At 48.1% G+C, this 24,241-nt stretch overlaps 1 protein-coding gene across 2 annotated transcripts; it reads right to left on the reverse strand.

Moving 5' to 3' along the window:
- Positions 1–66: 66 nt before the first annotated feature.
- Positions 67–23,954, reverse strand: LOC117223398 (F-box/LRR-repeat protein 2). 2 transcript variants are annotated; one of them, XM_033475655.2, is made up of 9 exons: positions 23,324–23,954; positions 15,700–15,930; positions 14,951–15,018; positions 14,617–14,746; positions 13,707–14,168; positions 13,044–13,235; positions 12,835–12,936; positions 12,164–12,379; positions 67–11,073 (listed from the first exon to the last, which is right to left on the reverse strand). In XM_033475655.2, exons 1-9 carry the CDS (start codon positions 23,738–23,740, stop codon positions 10,966–10,968), a joined length of 1,926 nt encoding a protein of 641 aa, XP_033331546.2. In that variant the 5' UTR covers positions 23,741–23,954; the 3' UTR covers positions 67–10,965. The 2 variants fall into 2 exon arrangements, with proteins under 2 accessions (XP_033331546.2, XP_033331547.1); XM_033475656.2 differs by lacking the exon at positions 15,700–15,930 and having other exon boundaries at positions 23,324–23,531.
- Positions 23,955–24,241: the final 287 nt, after the last annotated feature.

The raw sequence follows: 24,241 nt of genomic DNA on the forward strand, positions 1-24,241 counted from the left end.
CTTCGAGGACCGTCACCAGGATCGTCTCGACCCCGCAAGAAAAGTCCGGGGACATGGGTAAAACGATTTAGAAATCACTGAAAATTTATTGACATCAACACAGAACCTTCCGCGAGAAAGGTGATATACGCGATTAGGTGCCGTTTACATAAATACAAAGAATATCCACGGAGTTTCCTCATCAAGATTTATTTCTAAAGAGAAATACGTCGGTTGCGATAATATGTATATTGTTCAGAAGCCGAAAAATAGTTCCCGAAACGCGTAAGTTCGATCGATCCTCTCTCTCTCTCTATTATTTCTCTCTCACTCGCACTTTCTCTCTTTCACTTTCTCTCGCTCTCTCATTCACCCTCTCTCGCTCCGATTTTAGTTCTCTTTTCTAACTTCACCGGTCGCAGAGTGACAGAGAGCGACCACTAAAACACAGAGCCGATCGTTGTCTCGAATATACTTTTTTTTTTGTTTTATTATACATACATTAATGAAAATATATACATGGTAGACTGCAGCTTTTTTCGAAGCAGCGAAAATGTCCATGAAATCGGCTACAGTATTCGTTTTTACGCGCGAACCGATCTGTGCGACTTGCATACATATACGTAACGATATATATTGTATACATAACAAGTATATAAATATTAATATGACCGGGTGGGTCGCGAGTTCGAGCGTTTCTCCGTACAACACTTTTGTACTAGCTCCCGCGGTGAATCGGTGACAGAATAACGTAATTGTCGAAATGCTCTTTTAATATCGTACATTAATTACGCGGTTGTCGTTCGCTTTGGTAATTATTTCTAGATGAATAATAAAATAATCGAGACTATACGATATCGTAGAGCATTTCAAACAGGAATTGCAAAGATCCCAAAGATAACCACTTCGAACTGTTACGTATCGGTTTTGACTGAAACAATTGCGAAGAACCGAGTCTCGTGACTGTTATTTCTCGATTCTGGGTTTCGGTTATGCGTTTCGGTTATGGTTCTACTTCGCGCATCAAACACATCATTATTCCCTTTAGGTGTTGCAAAGTATGGATTCTACATTTAAGTCGGCAAAATGCGTGCAATATGAACAGATCTTTGTAATACTGTGTATTACTGAGAAGTTACGTTGCGACTACGGACACCGCTCGTCTTCATCTACCATACAGAACCGAAACCGAGAATCGAAAACATAGAAAACATAGAAATAACAGAACCGAGGTACCTTATAACTAGACTGCGGATGTTTATGCAAAATAAGAACTTTGTGCATCGATCGCAAGGAACAAGAACTGCATAGCTATTCATTCTTGTCTTGAACAATTTTTGTTGAAATGCAACGACAACGCTGGACATACGTTTAGGCGTTTAGACGTAAGGGTTGTTCTTCCTTATACACGGTCGTCAGGGCCTTGTTGGCGGGCGCGTGACGCTCGGACCGTCGCCAATTCGGGAAAGTCTGTCGGTTGGATCGCGTCAAGAAAAGTGCCGTTTACAATTTCTTTCGTAGTCCATCCGGTTATTTACACGCTTTATAACTTCTTCGTTACACGCGGATACGCTGCACGATTCATAGAAGTTTCACTTTTACATTGCGACAAAGTATATCGTTACAGCGTACAAAGTGTATTACTCGTTTCTCGTACACATCCATCCATTTGAATAACTTCTAAATAATGCAATCAATTCGTGAAATTCTTCTAATAGTGCCGCCGTTTAGTCGTAAACGCGTCAAATCCGCCGTCTACTTATAACGGTACCGAGACTCTCCCGATTGTTCGTAACTGTTTCGAGAACCGATATCCAAATAACTAGACTGCGGATCTTTAGGCGAAATCAAAAACTGCCTACGTCGATTGTACGAAACGTGGGGTTAAACGATTACGTATTCGAATACTTTCGACGCGTTTGAAAATAAGCGCGACAAGAATTCTCGCATCACTCCAACGTCTTCGCTGTTCCGTATTTCGCTCGCCCATTCTTGCCACAAATGCATAAAATCCGCAGTCTACCACCGATGTAACTTTTGTTCCCCGATTTCGGACGATCACGATACACCCTAAACGTTCATCAGCGTGGAAGTAACGCACGGGGGTGAAAAAAAGAAGATGAGCGAACCGACGATCCACCCTAATAGATACACACTTGTTAAACGCAATTGTAATCGCTAGTTGTTCTTGTCACGCGACGACGAACCCTCGCGACTATCGCGAGAGGATCGTCGTGGATCTCGTGAGGCACGTGTAGGCCGACACGTGTAGACCATTTTGCAGTGTGTTGCACACTTGTATGTCAAAGATTCTCCGGGGCTTGAACGTTCGCCCCGGATCAGACGGATATCCGAATGAATCGATCTATTCGAATCGAATTGAATTCTCACCCCCCCCCCTCCCCTCCCCTCTGACCGCATTCCAGAAACTGAAAAGGCAACGGAAAGCCAGACTGCGCGCGCGCGCGTGCGTTCGGTAACGAGAATCAATCAACCAATTAAACAACAGTGGCGTACGCCGCGGTTAAACAGTGTGTACGTGGGAGCGAAACGCATCACCGGAAATATATTCGTGTGTATCTATGTACTTTCGCTGGCTTCGATTAACATCTGAATCTTATTTGTTGTCTCCCTTTCACACCCTCGCTTTGATCATTCGCATTCTCGCTATCTTGCTTCCTCGCACTCTCTCTCTCTCTCTCTCTCTCTCTCTCTTTCTCTCTAGCGTTCTTTCTCTGTCTGTTTCCTATTCTACTGCACAGCCAAACACTTGCTCGATCACTCGGCCTCGAAGCTTCGTTTTCAAAACCTCCTCGATCACGCCTCTTCTCTCGCATAGTCGATGCAAACGACCGCGATTGTTACCATTGGTACGCTACGGACACGATCGAACGGTTCTCTCACGTCTCACTTGTAGCACGATAGCGCCTCGAAAATCGCTCGTCCTCGTTCTAATAAAATCCCCGGCTCGATCGCTACCTCTTAACTGTATACGCCCGCAACAACGATTCCTCGGACGTTCCCGGGAAACGTGTCTCTCTGTAACAAGCGGACTGCGGATCTTTATGCAAATGTTTACAGCGGATCGGAATCGAATCGAAACTCGACTCCGAGAATCTTGTTGAATCTTAACGTGACCGGACAATCGTGTCTGTCGCTGCGAACGCACGCAAATCCGCGGTCCGAAATGGCCGAGTGATTTTCGAGGCACTACCCGGTCTGTTCCCTTCACGAATGATCCATCGTTTTTGCTCGATGTATCGATCACGATTTTCCTATCTAGCCCGGTCAACGGGTTCTCCGACAGCTTCTCGAACTCCCTGTCAACGATCACGCGATTATTCGACTGCGGATGTTTATGCGGAATGAAAATTGCCCGCATTTAGTTTCGAGGTACAGGAGCTACGTAGACATTTCTTTCATTCGTCAATCGTTTTATCGACTTGAACGCGATACAACGGTATTTTTAAATTGTTTAAACGTTTTCCACTTATTTGTATGAAATCTCCTCATTTTTGTCATAAATGCATAACATCCGCAGTATAGTGACTATAAATCGTTTTATTTCCATGATCGGGTCACGGATCTTTGCGCCGAATTAAAACTGAAGGAACTAGAAGTTAGACGAAAGCGCGCCTTTGTTCTTTCGATCTTCGAATCGTTTTTCCTATAAATTCGTAAAATCTTCGCAGAGGCGACGAGCCGCAGGGTTCGCGCGATCGCTGACAGGAGTTCCTTTCATCCGCGCGCACTCGCCATGCCAAATCCTCTCGTACGTCACGGCTCTCCCTTAATTACAATCGTGCATTGGCAAACGAGCATCGCTTAAGTCGCTAGAACGATCGAAAGGAAACCAGAAACAAGAAAATAAGAAAGACACTCGACTTCGAACGACACTTTACAATGATCACGTTATTCCTCTAGGGATGACATGCAGCGTATAAAACATATCTTATCTATATATATTTATTTTTTACTGCTTTTTTCCATTTTTTGTTAATATATATACCTTTTCTTCCTCGTACGTATACACACATATATACGCGTTCACGTGTGTGCATATATATATGTATATATTATAGTATACGTATACATATACATATATACAATACATGTATATACGTATCAACGTGTGTTGTGAGAGTGTGTGTGTATATATATGTATATGCATACATATGTATAAGTACATATATACATATACATATCTAGTTGCTTCATCCGGTATTCCGTTTACACGCTATATATATTAAATATACGCGGTGTTACGTTCTTACGCGCTAGCAAGGATTAACAATCGATACTTTTCCCGACCGTTCCTTTGTTCTTTTCTCATCGGAGAAAAAAAAAATGTCGACGAGACGACTGGTCGTCGACTGTCGCCGTCGTCGTTGTCGTCGTCGTGCCCGTGGCTGGCTCTCGACTCGTCGAAACAACGGGAAGGATAATATAGAAACGGAGTGCGCCACGCGATACTATCGTTTCGCGAGCTATTGCACGTGTCGTGGGAAGGGTGTGTTGTGTATGTCCGTGTGGGAGGGCGGCGTGGGGGTTGGACCGTGTTTTGTGACCCTTTCAAAAAACTCGAATCTGGTCTCGATCAAAAAATCCCGCCGTCTGATCCCCACCGCGCGCGGGAAAGGCCGTTCCCTTTCCTCCATTCCCGTCCGAAGTATCCTCGCTACGACAAGAAAAATATATGTACTGTATGTATGCTACGTATAGCCGACATGATTCGCATCAGCGAAAATAAATCACACATCGATCACGAACCCGAACGAACTCGTTGCAAGACTCCTCCTACCGCGCGCTGCCATTGGCCGGGCCGCGTGGGTCCCGGGCTCCCGCAAGCCGCGCCCACGCAAGCCACGCCCACGCGCGGCTCTCGCCGATTACCGCGCGGTTCACCCGGTATAGAAGCGGAAACGAGACCGAGGGCCGTTCGAGGTTCCTTCTCCTGCTCGGAATTAGTTCGCCAAGGTTTTGTCTCGTTGCTGAATTATCAAGATTATTGCTACATTCTTGGGCTCTTTCTCTAGCCTATCACAATTTAGTGTTGACGCCTAGCATAGCTTCCGATGCTGCTAGGTAGTATCTATCGTTCGCATCTACCTATTATGAGTCACCGGGGCAAATGAGCTTTTTCGTCTGATAAAGAAACGGAAGTTACTTATGACTCCATCTGATAGTTCAGGTCACCTAATTATCCTCTTCAGCTGCTTCAGAAATTACGGATTCGAAGCTCTCGCGTTGCGCGCGATTGAAAGGAAAGATCGACGAAGCAGCGAGGAACAACTATGAACATCTTGAGAAAGGTCCTCGCCGAAAGTCGGTCAGACACAGCTAGCTAAAATTAGAAGACGAAATAACCTTGACAGGCTCGATAAAGCTCGAGAATTGAACCGGATACTGCACGGATATCCTTGAAGAGGAACCGGACTATTATCGTGGATTAGCCGGCGAGAGTGAAGCCCGAACGACCGACGGTCCCTCCGCACCTAGTCTAGTCATCTGGAATCAGGTTTCAGCCTTCGCGTTCTCCGGACAGACTTCGGATCCGGATTATCGCGTCCGTGTCCCGCGTTCATCTATTCCGAACAGTTTTGTGCATCGCGTGCACCCGTCACGAAGGGGTCAGGGATGGGCGTGTGAGAGGGATTGGGGAGGGGCCATAGAACGAACGAGTAGTCGCCTGGAGGTCTTGCTGTCACGGTTGTCCAGAAGAAGGCGACCCCTGCCTTTCTCGGCGAAGGTCGCGTATGCTCGTTGGAAACACCTATTCAAATGGTATGAAAAATTATACGAATTCAAATATGGCTACTTAAACGCTGTAAGCGGGCTCTGAAGCGCGAGCCGTGGCAGCAAGAGCCGAGGGAATGCCGGGCCGTGAAAGCCTCGAGTCTCCGACTTTTCCTTAGTCACCAAATCGCAAAGTCACCGAGCCACCAGCGCCGCGAACGATTCCCAGAGGAGCCGTCGACGTCGGCGCCGACGTCGACGCGATCCTCGCCTCGTTTACACGGCTCCCGAAACCGCCACCAATCCGTAACCTAGGCTTAAAAAGTAAAAGGGCGGCCCGGCGAGTCGGTCCCGCCGGGCCCTGAAGTGAATCGGTTTCAACGCATTAACGCTTTGATTCGTTTTGTCAGTCTGTGCTCTCCTAGTCCATGACAAGTTACAAAACAAAAGGGAACGGGGGACAGGGAGGATAGAACCAGGGGTTGAGAAGCTTCCGAAAATAATCGTTTCGAATTGTTACGTATATCCGGTCTGACTGAAATGGTCATCGAGAATCGAAAAGATCTCGTAATTGTTATTGTGTATAACTATACTTGTTTAACAATTATTTCTCGGTTCTCAGCGTACAAAGTATTCGTACACCGTATGTCTGATTTTCAACGAATCGACGACACACGAACTGTTACGGTTTCGTAAAAGCGTGTCGTACGACAATAAACCTGGACTCATTTTAAAGCACGAAGCTTCTACTTGTGCTGTGCATAGTTCATTTTCCTGTAACATGTTTTTTCTTGATGTAACAGGTGGGAAACTGGAGATATGTTCTTACCGAGAAAAATGTGACGGATTGTAAGGTCTGTGAATACATCAGAAAAATTTTTCTCTCGACCGACCGTAACAGAGATTTCAAGATTGAAGCCTCCTTTTTACAACTACCCCTTAAATTTTGATATACGATTTTTTTTTAGTCACTTTATCGAACTTCGAACGAAAGGTGCGCTTCACAGTAACGCGACGTTCGCTGCCACACGACCGAACTTGTTTGTCGTTTCTGTTTCATAAAACCACTAAAAAAATTCGTACATGCAGTTTCGAGAGATCATGCTGAAAGGGAAGCTTCAATCTTCAAAGCTGTGGTCGATTTGTTAGGGAATAAAATTTGTCAATGGTTTTAGAGACGTTCAAAACTGAGAAAGAAGTTATAAAGAGAGTAAAATATCGGTTCCGAAGAAGCGAAACCGCTCTTGTAACAGTCGCGAGATTTTTTCGGTTCTCCATAACTGTTTTCAAAAACCGTAACCGATATCGCAACCGTTCTCAACCCCCGGATAGAACCGAGGACCGAAGGGAAACAACAGCGAAGGGAGCGAGGACGAACGAAGACAGGGAAATATACAGATGCTCGGGGCCGTCGAGGAGAAATTACGTTTGGGTCTCGATACGGGCGATTCGAGGCCAGACTTAACTACGAATCGCCCTGAAATGCAATCATCTTGGTTCGAACGTGCCGCCGTTTTACGGCCGGCGGCCATTAACCCTCGGACGTCGACGATTTTCATGAACTCCGTGGACAACCGTGTCTGGGTCTGCTGCGATCAATGCTGATTTATCCTACAGGAAAAACTGTATCAATGGAGTAACACGTATTTAATCGCTGGACTGCGGATCTTCCTGCACAATCAAAATTGAATTTTGAACATCTTCACAGTTCTGTATCTACGGTACCCTCCCCCAATAGTTCGGCGGACAGAATTCCTCTCGATACATGAGGCAAGCGAAACAAACAAGCAACGAAGATTTGCTCGCTTACACGCTACTACTCCCCTCTACGACAAACTGTGTCTATGATTGTTGTGTGTGTAGTGAACGAACTGTCAGAAGAGTCGCTTTTAAAATGCATACGAAAACGAACACGCGTGCTCGATAGTGGAGGAAACGTTCGAACGCGATGAAGAACTATTCGAACTATTGGGGAGAATACTACGTGCTCGTTTCTGTCGTAAATGCGTAAAATCTGCGGTTTATTGTTCCGCGGATTATATGCACTTATGGCGAGAAAGATTAGATTAGACAGAAGACGGTGAGAGTATCGCAAGAGTTCCAATCAAATACTAGAACGATTTGTGTGAAGTGGATACAAGTTTCCCTATCAGAGAGATTGTTTCCATTTCCTTTCAAAATCTCATCTGTTCATTGCATTAATCTTCAAGACTCTTTTGCAATGAATTTGAAAATATAAATTCGACGAAGAATTTCGAGATTTCCGCGTAGGAATCCGCAGTCATCGCGCGGCTTCCAAGAGATTTCATTACGGAGACAATCGACTTCGAAATTTAGCTTCTCCCAGCGCTGGCGCGTCTGATCATGGTCGTCCGTTTCTACTTCTCGAAACAACTGAACGTACAAAGTCTCTTATCTCGGAAACGAAGCTCCTTACGATAAAATTGTGTTGCTTCTTTTCGACTCAGTTTTTCTCGTAGAATCAGCCGCTGTCATTTTCCACGCTGTTGACTCGGCAGCGTTCCGTACTTTCCTTCTGGGCTCTCTCGTGGACCCGACGCGAGCGATCGTCGATCGAAAAGGTCGAGAGATATCGCACGAAGGTATCGAGGATATCCGGGTCGCGACCGACCCGTCGTCCGAGGGTTAGACGCGAGTTGACTCGGACTCTCGCCTTCCCGGAGATGCGAAGATCCCCGTTGACAATCGATCAGCGGTCCCGTACGCGTTAAGTATGTGCTCGGCGGCGCGCGATGTCTCGAAGGGAAGAAATTCGGGGGCGTTTATGGTCCTCGCTGCGAATGAAACGCGCGCGGGGTAACGATCTCTGTCTGTCATCTTGTCTGTACAACTGTACTGGCTAACGAACGACTCTGTATATAACTACCGTCCCCCGCGAAACGGGGACGCGAAAAAGACCTGCGATTCTCTACGACGACGTTCGTGTTTATCTTCTCGTCGTTTCTTTTTTTTTTCTTTTTTTTCGTTTTCGTTCTTTTCGCTCCTCGAAAGATTTTTCGGTAACTTTAAATCGATAACGTTTATAATAGGCAGTGTTCGTCGAGAAACTGCTACAGGAACACACATACTCGGCGCGACAGACGAGTATTCGGTAGAGTCCGAGAGTGAGATTTGCAACGCGTCGAACATCAATCGGCCCACTTTGTTGACAAACCGTGGACGTTTGCTTGGTGAGTCATCCGGGAGCTGCCTTCAGTCGCTTGTGAACGGAAAACGTTTGGTTCGACAACGAAGGATCGTAACGCGCTAATGATCCTTTAATTGCCTTGGTGCTTCATCGCGACGCAGTGGTCGCTTCGCCTTAAGTACAGCGGTGCGCATAATTATAGACGCTTCGGTAACTTTTGCATCGTTACCGATATCTAAACGTGAGAACTTAACGAATCATTATATTCCTATATTTCTATTTTCTGTTTTGCTTCTAATATAGAAATAAGCAAATGCGATGTTCCTCGAATATAACTAAAAATGTAAAAGTTACTTCGAGTCTATAATTATTGACAACCCACTGCGCGTCTCAAGCCAAGTTCACCTTTGCGTCTCGAAAGCGCAGTCAGACAATAAAAGAACAACGATCGTGTTGCAAACATTCTTTTCTAACGCGAAACATTTATTTATAATTGACAAGCGATTGAAGGCGGAGGTGCCAGTTGATTCACTTCGCATCGAATGCGCGTTTCTCATCAACAGTTTCAACGTCTATAGCAGAAGAGAGGATTGCGTCGTACTAAAAAAATATATATATATATTATAGTATATATATATATGGATTGTATATACATACGCTCGTAACGTTTATCTTTCTTTTGTTTCGTCGCGTGGAACATCGAGAACAGCGAGAAAATTCGGCCGGTCGATCGATCGATCGATCGATCGCCACCAGATCGGCCGTACGTGTGTCTAGGATCGGAACGTGTGCGGGAACGCGCGATGCACCGTTGCAGATGATCACGCATGCGAATGCACCCTTCGCGGACGGTTGACGCGTTTCTGCGTCAGACTCGCGACCGACTCGGTCAATAGGCAGCACATCACCCCCACCCTCCGAACGAACCAGCGGATGAAAAAACGTTCGCGCTCTCTCATCGATCTACTATCGTTCGCGTAATCGTCGATTTTTCGGGAGCACTCGTTTCAACGAAAACTGATTTCGTTTCTAGTAGCTTCTTCTCGAGTTGTCACGCACGTTTCGCGATCGATACCGCATAAAATACGAACGATCGATGCGAACCACCTGAAACCTGCTGGTCCGTGCATCGGGAACAATGTTGCATCGATTTCGCAACCGAGTTACAGCTAAGTATCTCTGCTGTTCCAGCAGAAGTTAGGGATGACTGACTCTCATCGACCGGTGAATTACACGAACTCGTACGAAATCCAAACTGTCGAACCTCTTCGATTTAGGCGTCGTAGAATTCTCCTTCGACCTTGAACAGCGACCTTGTCCGTGGTCGCGAAACGTGTCTCCGCGATTTCGTGCAAGCTCTGTTCCACATTCGAGTTCTCTTTTTTCTACGGTAGAAACGAGCCGATCTGAACGCGTACGCGTGATTCGTCAGCGAAGGGTTGCTCAGCGAGGTAATCGAATGTCGCCCGGAATTTCCTTCCCCTCGAGGTGTCATCGACGGTCGCGTTGGCCGGACGACGCCGACGCCGTGTCGGAGAAACAACGGTTCTCGTCCGAGTAGAAACGGATGAACGGACCGCGCGGAATAGTTATCGAACAGCGGCGAGTATAGTAGTGAATAGTAGCGTCGATCAACAGTACGTTAATTACAGCAGCGGCTCTCTGTGTCCTTACGAGTGTACGTGTGTTACGAGGTTGTGTTTGTCTGTCTGTCTGTCTGTATGTACGTTCGTGTATCTGTGTGTCCTTCGTGTTCGTTCCTGTTCGTGTGAACGCGAGCACACGCGGGCGCGTCGCGTGGTGCCGCGTGCAACGGTAGCGGTTTTGGTACCGATTTCGAAGGATTCGCGATTCACGATGAGGCTACTTGTTTCTCTCACTGCGTTGACGACGACGCTTTTGCGGGCGGCTGCGGCTGGCTGTCGCTGTCGCTTGTCGCTGTCGTGTTTCCGGCTGACAGCCCGGCCGCTATTCCGGGCCGGACGAAGAGAAGAGAAGGTCCCACGGTCGCCGCGAACCGGCGATCACCACCGAAACAACTGCCCACCGGTCGTGTGGTACGTGTCGGACGAGTTTTACATCAGCGTCGCTCCATTGCAGAATCACAGGATGACGCAGCACCGGCAGTATCGTTGCCGGGACGCCCCCGCGCTCGGCGGAGGTGTCACAGGCGCGAAGTACGCGTGGACCTTGATGTTCGGTAAATGCGTCTGCAATCAATCCGACGACACCCTGTTAGCTCCTTTCGTCTTTGCGAGGACCTCGCGAGGTTAGAACCCTTTCGCCCGACGCTGCGATCGCAGCTCTCGCCTCCGGCGGACGAACGAAAGGGTGTTAATTATATTATCATTTGCCTAATTGTTTCAGGCTTTTGGACTCCGAGAAAGCGAAACGCTAAGTTGTGGCATAGATTTAAAAGGTGTACTTCTTCCACGAGTTTGATCTGGGTTAGCGAGTGGGGTCGGCTGTAGGAAAGGCTAAGGGGAGATCGTTGTTTCATCTGGCACGATGGAGGTAACGGGTACAGCAAGGTGGGAGGACTGCGGGGATCATAAATGGACTTTATAGTCTTCGTATTTACAACATCGTTAAACGGGAGAGATTCTGGACAAGAGGTTCAAAGACCTCCGATGGAAACGTTTCAACTCGGTGTTTGCTTTGTCATTAACTCACGGTCAATCAATACCGAAAACATTCCTGCTTTCCATGTTATACGATCTGTAAGATAGTGTAGCCAGTTACCGTCGCGTGACCAATTACCTTGGTTTGTTTTCGGAGATGATTAATTCTTTCATTTATTTATGTTCTAATAAGAAGTTATTTATACCCGAAAACAGAGATCGAAGGCACATCAATTGGTCGCCCCACAACAGAGTTCGACGAATAGTAATCTGATCAGTGATCAACTTTGTTGGTTATTATAAATTATTATAGAATCGTAATAATAACTAACGAGTTGCAATCCTTGATCAGTAATGAGCAGACTGCGGAGTTCTATGCAAGATAAAAATTGTCTGCATGAGTTGTAACATACGGTCTTGATAATTTTAACTATCCGAACCTAATGCAACAATTTTCTGAAATTCTCCAAATGATTTTTCAAATGGTTTTCGTCGCAGTCTGGCAACGAGATTACTTTTTCATCAACTTTGTCCCACGGCTCCACTATCCGATTCGCAGAGACTGCAACCACGTGCAAAGTCTTCCTTTTAACTTCGAGATGCCCCACACATCGTTACCTCGGGACACAGATCGATCGGCAGCAGGCGAAAGGGAAATTGGTAAAAATTGGAGACATACTCTGAGTCTACGTATGCCGGCTCTAGTGATCAGTTGACAGTCGTAAAGCTCGATGCGCTCGAGATTGTGGCAGGCCTGTAGGAGGTGGTCGAGACTGGCATCTGTGATGAGGGGGCAGTTGTCGAGTTCCAGCACCGCCAGATGTTCAGCCGCACACGGCGAGAGAGCCAACTGCCGGATGCCTTCGTCGGTGATCAGCTCGCAGTGCGACAGACTCTGTTTTCAGAAACCAGTCGACGGAAATACTTTATTTTTCCATCCGCAAGATCGATAGTCGCTTTCGTAACATCGTGAGACGCGGGAGACGGTTCCATGCTGGAACCGCCACACGGTTCCGAAGCCGTCGTAGATTTTCTTTCTTCCGCGGCATCAAACCGTCTCGAATATTAATCGGTCCGTTTCGTTCGAACGAATGAACGATCGGCCTCGCATAAACGAACGGGAATCGTCCGACGTCGACGCGACCCACGTTATCGCGACGCTCGAGTCGCGTCGCAGAAACGCAACATTAATTTTCGTAACGTATTCCGTTCCAGCTGATAATGTCTATTTATAATGGCACGACGACGCGACAAGGTGCGATGCAAAGTGTGCCGCTCCGGCGAGCCATCGCGCACCGTTCCGGAGCTAACAAACCGAGACCGAGGATGAACATCGAAACGTCGGCTTACCAGCTTCTCCAATCTGGGACAGCCCATGGCCAGGTGAATGAGGGTGGCGTCTGTGATTAAAAGGCACTCTTCCAGGTCCATCTTCTCGAGTAGTCTGCAGTTCTGGAAACGATTCGTACCGGGGAAGCGGTCAGACGTTTACTAACTCGTTTCTCTAATCTCCAGAGATCCGACGACTCCCGGATAAGATCAAACGAGGGTTCACTTACTTTCGCGAGAGCCTGGAAGCCTGCATCGGTGAAGTGTGTGCAGGCGACGCACTCGAGGACGCTGAGGAGCGGACAGTGTTGCGCTAGCGTGAGCAGCGACACGTCCGTCAGATTCGGACAGTTCGACAAACAAACGTAGTGCAAACGTGGACACTGTTCGCTGAGCTCCTTCACCGCGTCGTCCGTTATATTCTGAAACAGGCTCGGTATCATCCTGCGTCTGGGTCGCTCCTCTCGAAGGGGAGCTTCGGTTCGCCGAGGTTGTCGAACGCCCTCCTCCGAGTTGAAGAGGATTGTCTAATGCTATAAACGCCCGAGCAGTTCGGCAACCTCAAACAACCTCTAACGCGATACAGTTCGATAAGCACCGGACCTTTAAGCGAACGAGCTGGTCAATTGGTCCCCGAAAAAATACCCCAAAGATAAAGTTTTCAAAGAAGTCTCTAAAACTGTTTCTAGAACAAGAACAAGCAAGCTTCCTGCTGCAGAAGCAAAACGAGAGCAAACTAAAGATAATTTGTTCTCGAAGGAGTCCCTAAAACTACAAGCTTCTCATTGTAGACTCTCGCAGGGGATACAATCGATCTCGCTTGTTCCAAAAGCCTGTCCTTATCGAGCACCGTGCAACGTTCGCGAGCCGAAGCTTGGACCTGCGATAAGTACCCTGCATTCGTGTAGATTGATCGCCTCGAGATTTTGGCAGAAGCGGGCCAAACACTTGACGGCTTTGTTGGTGAGCTGGCGGCAGCCCTTGCAGAGGAAGCTGCGCAGCTCCGGGCAGCCCCTCGCGAGCGCCTCGACGCCATTGTCGGTAAGTAACTTGCACCAGGACAGGTTGATGTGGGTGAGAAGGGGACAGCCGTCCGAGAGATCCTTGAGGGCGATGTCGGTGATCTCGGGGCACGAGTCCAGGTTCAGCCGCTGCAGCTTCGGGCAGTGACTGCTGAGGGCCGCGCAAGTCGCGTCCGAGATCTTCTTGCACTGGCTCAGGTTCAGCTCCTCGATGTTGGGGCAGGACTGGGCCAGGGTACGCATCGAATTGTTCCCGATGCTCTGGCAGCCTCTCAGGGACAGCTGCCTCAGGAAGCCGCCGCATCGTCTCGATATATTCTCTATAACTGGTCCCTGAACGATCCCACAATGTTAAACACCAAGACCCTACAGTCTAGCTTGGCTTGTTAACGCGTCGCTCGCCACGCGCGCTTCCTTAGCTTGGTTATCACATTTTTCAAATGTCCGTAGAGGAGAACATTCGAAAGGGAGAGGCATCTCTATGGACAAAGGCTGCCAGTAATATTTGAGATGAGATTTTAAAAACATCTGTTCTCATAGTAAAGCAAGTAAACGTAGGAGAAACTGATTGCGACACTATGCATCGTTGTAGTACAAGGACTGAACTTTCGAATATTGATAAAGATTCGACGGCAGAGATTTCGACCGCATATTTCCGGTGAAGGCGGTCTTAGTCTGCGACCCTAGCGCGATTTAGGGACAAGGGTCGGATAAGATCGGCGGCAGATATGCCGAAAGAAGGTGCACAGACGGCGAGCAACGCGTCAACGGTTCGATTTACCTCAACATCCCGTTGGAAATCGAAGAGATCGATTCGCTGCCAATTGGACCCGTCCAGCGCCAGCACGTTCCAGGCTTTGCTCACTTGCGCGCACCGGCATAGCGACACCACGTCCAGATACGAGAGAATTCTATCAATCGTATGGCAATCGTGTTACTCGGTGGCCCGGCCTTAATTTAACAGTCTATCCGCGCTCAATAAGAAGAGAAATAGATACCCGGTGTCGATAGGCAAAACGAGAAAGAGAAGAGTGAAAACAGGACAATGTTATGTTAGATATTCGAATTGTCGAAGTGTAGGATCGAAAATAAACGTGTGTATACGCTTACGGTACCTAAGCAGCAATTCTTTTGGCAGTTTCTTATTAATCTGCGCCTCGTCGTCATGAAACACCCATGTTAGCTGCAACCAAAAAGAGAAACAGACACCGGTCAGATCCACGCTCGTTCGGAATCACCTGTGTGAGTTTTCTGACGGACTTTCTTGTCGCGGACGATTAACGATCGGGCCGACCAATCACAACGATTCTCAAGGTCTGGCACAACAATTTTTGTCTAATCCGCCGCGGGTGGAATTGCTGCGCACCTCGTCGACGATCTCACGCTTGTGCTGTATTCGAGAAGAGCTGCGCATCGACAGCGTTTATTTGCTGAATTTCAAACAATACCTGAAACGATTTTATGCGATGTTCTCCAACGGTTTCCTCTTCTTACGATTACATTTACGGGGGTTTCTGATCGAACGCCGAAGCGTTCGGCACCGTCTATTCAGGGTGGGTTCGGCTGGCTAGGAAGTTACCGTATCGACACGCTCGTTGTGCTCGCTCGAGACGAAGAAATTGTAAAGGCAGAGGTGGTTGGTCGACATTTATGGTATTCGAAGTGCAGCACCGAAGGCCATTGCAGAAAATCGTTTCGAAGACTGTTTCGGAGAAAGGGGTCGGATGGCGGCATCGGCGGCCAGCGTCCCGAGGGAGCTAGCTCGAGGATGGCCGAGCTGACATTCAGCAACTAGGTTGCCAGCAATTTTCGCGGACTTCATTGTCGGGCCTCGTACGATCAGCGGCTATACACGTGGACCAACCTGCATGTAAGACTGCTTCATGGTAGTGACGGGGTTGTTGTGAGTGTGCGATGGCAACGTGTAATAACCGGCCTGGTGATGGTAATGGTGATGGTGTTGGTGATGATGATGATGATGATACGATGGGTGCTGTTGCCTCCACCACTGACCGCTCGCGCCGGACTCCTCGACCGGTTGCACCCCTTGCCCGACCTGGCCCCCTCCTCCCACGCCCACGCGACTTACTTTTTTCTAAAACAACGTAGCATCGTCGATCATGCGACACCCCGGTCTATCCGAAAAACCAATCGCTCGGCGCAGGATCAAAAGACGCGCGCGGTTTCGAGCGAATTCCTTCTGTTTTGAGGGATGAAATTGGATGGAAATTATGGAGAAATTTTGGAGAAATTCAGGAGAAATCTTGTGGACCTGGAACGCTCCTTCCGAGAAAAACATACTCGTTCTAGCTTGGCAGACCGCATCGAATTTGCATCAACAGTGAGACAAGATTCAAGCGGTATGATTGAAAAGGAACTAGACTTGATTTTGGCGGGCAAAGTTCTCGAATACCTGGGAAAATTTCCGTCAACACTCGAAATTGACTCCATCGATGTTACTTTTTGTCGAATCAGGAGACGTTTAAACGATCGCGACGAGACTGGGCGCGTGTTGAGTCGCTTGGAAGACACTGTATCCGAGATTCCAACGTAGGAGCCTTCTCAGAGATTCTGGGCTAAGTGCCGTGACAGTCCTCGTAGAAAAAGGCAGCCCACTCCGAAAGATAGCCGGAGCTTCTAGGAACAATGTCCTTATTTTTCGAGCAACCTCGAGCCACTTTCGAGCAATCGTTCCAGCGATAACCGATACTGGAACGACCAATGATCACCAGCCCGACGACAGCTCTAGTTGATCCGACTCGGACGCTAAAATTCTCCAGCAAATCCGTCCGAATCTCCTTCGATTTTCCCGCTAATAGATTCTACGAATAATAAATAAGTCGCAGACCAGTCGATTCTCCCTATTCATGGATTTTTCGAGAGCAGCCTAATTTAAGAGACCCTCGGGCGTCCATAGCTGGTTACATTCGAATCGCGCGACAACGACGAACCACGATTCCGAACGTTTCCGTGGTTTCGCGATGACGAAGGACCTCGGCCACGGTGTCCAGAGCGAGGAAGCTCCGTTGTCAGCTGCGAGGTCGAATGAAAAGTAGATCGTTGCTGATCTCGAGCCGTGCATCGAGCCGGTCGAGGCGAGAAAAAGTGAAATGGAACGGCCGCGGCCGGAACATTTAAAAAGTAATCGCAACACACGGTTCTCGTATCGATCTCCTCTATAAATAACCTTTCGCAGCTTCAGGATTGATGCTGCTTCAAGAATCGCGACCTCGGCTTTTCGACAAGAGCGTCTCGAAGACGAAGAAGCAGCCCTTCGAAGGGCCGGCGATTTTTCACGGAAATCGTCATGATTTTTCTGGAGCCACCAGTCAACGACTCGAACTCGCGTTTCGATACAACCCGCGAGCTTCGATGCTTTTCATTCTAATTTCACGTTCCATGGCACAGATTTCGATATCAATTCTCCTCGATCGATAAGAACACCGTCAATCAAAGGGCTAGTTTGCGTCAGCCTTTTCGATTGCGCAGTGCATTCCGAAAGAGCAAGGCCGCCAAGGCCACGCGCAGCTGAGCGCACGTTGCATCATCGCTGTTAACAATCGACGATAAAGCGGTTTATCTGCGACTTGCTCTTGAAATGTATCTTCAAGATCGCGCCGTTATCTGGCCGGATGATCTCTCAGATCAGGCCGAGGATTATTCACCTTGCCCCTGTGTCTTCCTTCGTGGACAAGCCTCGTCTCCAGCAATTAGCTTCCGCTTTAAATCTGTCGGCTTCAATTGTTGGCCGTGCAAAATCTACCAGAGTTATTTGCAAACAGCTCCGATCGTTATTATTAATATTATTATTATTTATTAGCAAACGAGCTGGAAGCCCATTGTGCACAGTGGTGCGCACAATTATAGACTCAAAGTGACTTTTACATTGTTAATGGCGTCTAAACAAAAACTGTACAAAATACCATATGTGTATATTTCTATATTAGAAACAATAGAAAATAGAAATATACGAATATATGCAGGGCGAGTCAGTTATAGGAAATCACTTAGAGCGTTGTAGATAGTTACAAACTCAAAGTAACTTTCACATTTGAAAGAACTGGATCGACGATTTTCCTGGGCGTGTTGTTTCTCACACGCGATACTGGAAAATATCCATTAATTATATTTCCAAGTGAAATGATACAAAATTTCAAAGACATGTGTTCGAAGAATGTTATTCTTGTTTTACACCCCGTTCAGTCATCCAGTGGGCATGATGTATTTAGCGAATCTCAAAAATTGTTTCGACCTTTGCGAAAACGCCGATGAATGTCTCATTCGTCTAACTTCACCGCGGGTTTTACAGGAGGGACAATCGTCCCGATAAATTTAATGTGAAGAGTCGATTTCCGAGCGCCGAAATGGCATCTCGCGCGGGAATGCAGCGTCCTCGACGCGAGAAATGATCCGTGTCGAAAATAGAATTCCGAAATATTTTTCGCGTCGCTGCGTTTTTCCTTGTCTTTCTACCTCCCTTCTTCTTCCCTTATGTAACCGTTTTGGTTGCGCGTCGCCGCTGGGAGGTTCAATTTCGCGCGTTTCTCCCGCCGGATCGTTCCTGTTTCGAGTTCCCCTTTGAATCTGCGCGCTCCACCCCCCCCCCCCCCTCCCCGCCACGAAATTTCGCGGCTCGTTTTCGTATATTGCACTCTATTACTGAAATCTCTCTCCTCCTTAACTCCTTTCAGCTGCTCCATTATTCAAAAATGCACGCGGAGTCCTCCGCCTCGAGCTCTCCGGCCCATGGCGGTTCCCGAGCTGGATCGTTTCGTTTCGTTTCTTTTTCTCCGCGAACCGCCGGTAATTATCATAATCGCGCTCGTATGCTTCTGCGTCTGCCTCTGCACGATTGTCGTTTCTCTCCGGCCGCGGATATTCCGCTCACGCTTCCATTATTTCCATGGCGAATCCCGTGCACGTATCCGATGCAGAATTGTTTTTTACAGCGTGCTTCGATTTCGATGGAACACCAGCTGCAAGTAGAATCGGCATGCGATGGTCAGACACGGTTTGTCGAGCTCCGCCGAATCGATGCGACGCGATTCTGACCGACAAAACAGCACGCGCGAATCCGGGGATCAGGAACCGAGGGGGAACAAAGAGTATGGCACAAATAACGCAGCTCCTCGATCGGCGATTCAGATGACCCGAGAAAAGGCTGGGAACAAAGATAACGAAATTCAGAGACCACAGGGATGCAAATAGTTCGGAATCGCGACACAGATGCAAATCGATCGCGATCGAGTGGAAGACTAAACAGAACGTGATACAAACAACGGATTCTCTTGCTTGGCGACGCGGATCATGGTGCGCCAATGGGGTGCAGAAAACTTGGGAACGCGAATAGCTTAAGAGATGGTTACGGTCTAGAACTTTAAAAACGTCGATGTTTCTTTCCCGTTTGCGCTTTCTGTGACACTTCGAGAATACATAGTCGAAAGAAAATTTCGAAATTCTATGAATTACCAAAGATAAGGGCCTTTAAGAGTATCTACGCTCACACAATCCAATTATACTTCGTGCACATTTCTTTCCCCCTCGAGATTCTTTTTTCATACTTAAATTTCTTCTTTAGTTTCAAGTTTTTATATTTTATCCGCCTTTGTGCGTAACTGCTACATTAATGTTACTTTCTCTCGCCGTAACAAAGGATTTATCCTGTCGATAAATAAATTTATTAATGTCATTACCATTATTGTTATTATTAAGTGGAAGATCGTAAGAGAGTGCAATGTGGCACGAATGCATTTTTGCCCGTTGCTTCTCGAGGGTTGTTCCAAGGATGCTGAGATCATCCTGACGAAAACGAGGTAAAACCGGGTTCGGAGGAGACGGATACACCGGACGAGACGAGTGCATCGGATGGCGGGGAAACTCGCGGGCTGCAGCTTGATAATGCACGCGGCGCGCGCCGATTCTGTTTACACGGCCCCGCGAGCCAGCCAGCCAGCTCGTTTGTTTTCCCTCCAAATCGGACATAGCGCTGCCATCCGACGAGAATGCAACCTGGGTCGTGGTCACGATCGACGATCCCGCCTGATACTGTTTCTAGCGATCGACGATCCTATCTGACAGCCTTCTCGAAGATCGCGAATCGTTCAGCCGGCGTAGAAGGTCCCTGCAGTTCAATGCCTCCGTCGTTTCCTCGAACGTTCGTTGTTGGCCCTCGTGATTAGCACGACAGTATTTTACTAACAACACTTAATCATGTTAAATACCTCGGTATTACTCTCTCTTTCAGCTTATCTTTCAAAACACATTGCGAACAAATTATCACACGTAGTCTCGGCTCGCTGGATTCATTCGTAAAGCTTCCGAATTAATCAACAACACCAATATACACTTAGAAGTCTTTTCTGTGTTTCGACAAGGGCTACTTTTGAATATGGCAGTATCATTTGATCTCAGGCTGATCAAATTGATTCATCGCTTTGCAAGCCAGGCGCGGTAGTAGTCCGATGCCTTTTGTCTCACATGGCTATGAAGTTAACTCAATTCATTTGAAAATATAAATCTTCAAACGCTACATAATAGAAGAGAAATTGCCGATATTTTGTTTGCAAGTAATGGAATCAAAGATCATGTTTTCTCTTCAGGAATTATTCGATTGTCTATTTTATTCTGTGTATCATAGCCCAATTGTGTTAACAGAATGATTAATCATGCTAGCTCCAATGATTAATAAACGCAAAACCAGATATGATTGAACAATCTAATTGACGTGTAAAACTATCGTTGCAGCATATTGTACAGTAATCACTTTGCTGAGCTTTATAGGCGATAATTATTTCTCTTCTTTAATGTTTCTTTTAGAAGATAAATTTATTATTTTATTTATCGTATATATATTTTATTTATTACCTTCTCTTGTATTAAAGGGTTTCTCCCACGAATAAATAAATGGAATGAAACGAAATGGTCACAGTCTTCCGATTTGCTCGATAGGTTTCATTCCCGCACCTTGAACGTTCACCAATCCTCTTCTCCCGGATATTGTAAAACATTTTACGAGATGTGTTGCTTCGGAGTGCAACGTTTCGGATGAAACACGAGCTGTCGACGCAGAAATGGGCGAAGCATTATCTCGGGATGTGGTTGTGTTGTACTGTCATCAAAAAATTCTCCTGCCGCGACGAATCAGTTGAATTGTCGCATCTGACCGTTCGCCGATCCTCGTTCCCTCGATATCGTGAAACGTTCGTCTTCCAAGGCGCATTTCTTCAAAGCGTGACGTTACATGTAAATGAATCATGATCCGACGACGAACGGATCATTCGATGATGCAACGAGAGAATGATCGAAGCCGTAGAATTCGTCCTAGGATCCGACGCGGTTTAATGAATTTTAAATGGAACAAGTTGGCGGCGGTGTCTGATTATCGGTTATCAGAAAATTCGCTTGCTGTGATCAATAAGGTCGACGACTCGTGTTAAAGGGATATTATCTAAAGAACGAAGATCCAAAGTGACGAGGAGACTTTTAAATAGAACGAGCTGATACCTACCGCTGTCTACTGTCACAGGGGTGGATCACCCCCCAGTCAGTTTGTTAGGCGTTAGACAGATGACACAACCGAAGCCTATCGCGCCCTAAAGCAGTGTTTACCAAGTTACAAGCCCCTTGAAGGGTCTAGTCTTTCCTCTGAAAGAAGGAAACCGTTAGGTTCGAGGCACTACCATAAAATCCAGCCATCCTAGCGGAACTATGTTCGTCCACAAAATCGTGGCGAATTGTTTTTTGAAGCCGGACCGACTCCAAAGAGAAAATAAAAGGGTCAGCAGCCCTTGCAGCGCTCTTCCACCCCCCCCCTCTCCCCGGGGGTAAACATCGTGGAAGTTCAGAACAAATTTTCCAGTCGATCGACCGCAACTTCCATTGTGTTCTGCGGCCGCGTTGCTTATGATTTCCGCAGGGGACGACGGTGTTGTTTCCGTAGGCATAAGCGAACCCAAACAACACGGCCAGACGAGCGGCCGTGGTTGCGCGTGCACCGGGGTTTGTTGTCGGAGAGAGAAACAAAAACGGAGGAGTGATCCGCGAAGAAGAATGGTCGATTTCGGTCTGGAGGTTCGACTGTCAACCGGCGAGAAGGACAACGCTCATTGACATTCTAATAGCGCGTAACGATCGACGATGGAGCGAGAGAGACGGGGACAGAGACGGATAGAAAAACAAAGGATGGAGGGAGAGAGACCGACGGACGGGAGAGACAGAGAGCGAGGAAAACGGAGAGAGTGGATGCGAGATATAACGGAGAGCATTGGAGAGATAGAGACGGGTACGGACGGAGATAAATCAAGGCGGACAGAGAAAGAGAAAGTGTACGACTCGGAGAGTGAGCGAGAGGAAGAGAAAGAGAGAGAGGGTGAGACATGGAAACACGGAGCCAACGAAAAGACGATGCCTAGGAAAAACGGGTCGAAACACGATGGTCCAGTGGTCCGTGTACAACGATCGCCGACTCGAAATTTGAAAAATGCAAGGGACACGGTGCGGCGGGTTGCGCGGGGGAGGGGGGACAATAGAGGGGTAGCATCTCGTCGGCGATGACGACAGTGTTGCCGGGGACGAGAAAACGCGAGAACGACGGAAAGGAAGAAAGAACGAAAAGAACAAAGAACTGAGTCGACTGGTTGGTTGGTCGATCAGAGAAACGGAGAACCGAGCTGGTTGGATAGAACGAGACGGAGCGACGAACGCTCGCCGATAGATGGAGAGAGATGGAGCGAGGGACACGCATAGCGACAGAGGGGGAAAGAGAGCGAGACGGAGGTATATACGCGGAATGGTAACGATGCGAAATGTAAGGAAGCCTTTAGAGCTGTCCACGCAGAGAGGGAGGAAGACGGAGCGAAGCGGGGGAGAGAGCAGGAGAGAGAGAGTGAGAGAGAGGGATGGAGTGACAGAGAGCGAGGGAGAGAGAGAGAGAGAGACAGAGAGAGAGAGAGAGAGAGAGAGAGAGAGAGAAAGAGTGAGAGAGGTGGAGTGACAGAGAGCGAGAGAGAGAGAAAGAGACAGAAAGCTAGAGGACAGAGAGAAAGATAGAGAGGAACAGGGGACAGAGCGTGTGTCCCAAAAGATTGTTTATCGAAGCAGCGACGGATAAGCTTGCTGTGTGACGGAGCGGAGATAACGAGCGCGAGAAATCGTTGCCAGGCAGCGGACTGGTGGCCAGGGGAGCGGATCAGCTGTTCGCCTCGGCAATGACAACATTGGACACACGCACGAGCGAGCCTCGGCCTGCCAGCCAACCAGGCCCCCGAGCTCCGGTGCTCCGGTCCTGGGGGCCCCTCTCGACGACGGAGCCGTCCGCGCGACCGTATCGAGGAAATTCGGCGGGCCAGTTTCGGGTCCCCGGTGCTAGTTTCTCTCTCTTTCTCTCTCTGTCTCACCGCTGTCAGATTTCACTACCGAGCCGTGCGTGCGTGTGTGCGCGCGCGAGAGACTCTCTGCTCCGTTTACGGCCGACACGGAGGGACACTTACCTCGAGCCTGGTGCGCCCGGAGTGTATCATCCTTTTGCGTCGCGTTATCTTGCCAAGCTTCCCGGGAGTACCCGCACTGTCGTCAACGGAGAAACAAAAATATACGTCGCGGCCGAACCAGTCGCAAGAGAAATGGCCGAGTCTACTGAATATGAGCCGTGCCGCCGTCACCAGTATTTCTTGGGATGGGGAGCGGGACGAGGGAGGGGGGATGAAAGGACGACCGATGCACTTTCTGCTGTAGCCGGGGCTTGCTCGTCGACGATTGGCGGAGGGACCACGACTTGGCGACAGTGCCGCCAATCCGGCGTCGTTCAGCCATTGTTTACACGGTTCCGATTGGACCAGTATTTTTGGGGGAGAGCCTTGCACGGCGAGGCTCGTGCACCGATGGAGCTGCACCGATCGCAGTGGCATCCGTGATGCACCAGGGAAACGCGACTAACAGCTGCGAGCAACCGTAGTATCAACGGTCGACTCTCGCTTTGATCTCGGCCGACACCGTGCCGCGCCGCGTCGCTTTTACGTAGACCGCCGTATTATCGACTCATGATGCAGTAGATTCAGCCGACAATGGCCAGACAAGAGCGCGCTGTTCGCATTCGCAAAAAATGATTGTCACTATTGTCGATCGATCTTCTCGTTTAAGCTTGCTACACGAATCCGTGTTCTCGACCCGCACGAACGCTCCAGCAACGTGATTGCGGTCTCAACTGCAACAGATTAAATTGTCCAATGTACACTTTGTTTAAAATACAACCGCAATGTCGGACGTTCGCGTTGCGTGCTGTTTTTTCAGCAGCTGAATGTACGATCGATGCAGTCGCATGTAAGGTCGCTAACGTACGTAATCGCGTACCGATCGATGCACGTTTGTTCAGGATGATGGTCAACGTCGTGAATACCGAGTGAATTGAA

This window comes from Megalopta genalis, chromosome 4, assembly GCF_051020955.1.
Source record: "Megalopta genalis isolate 19385.01 chromosome 4, iyMegGena1_principal, whole genome shotgun sequence".
Taxonomy (NCBI): Eukaryota; Metazoa; Arthropoda; class Insecta; order Hymenoptera; family Halictidae; genus Megalopta; species Megalopta genalis.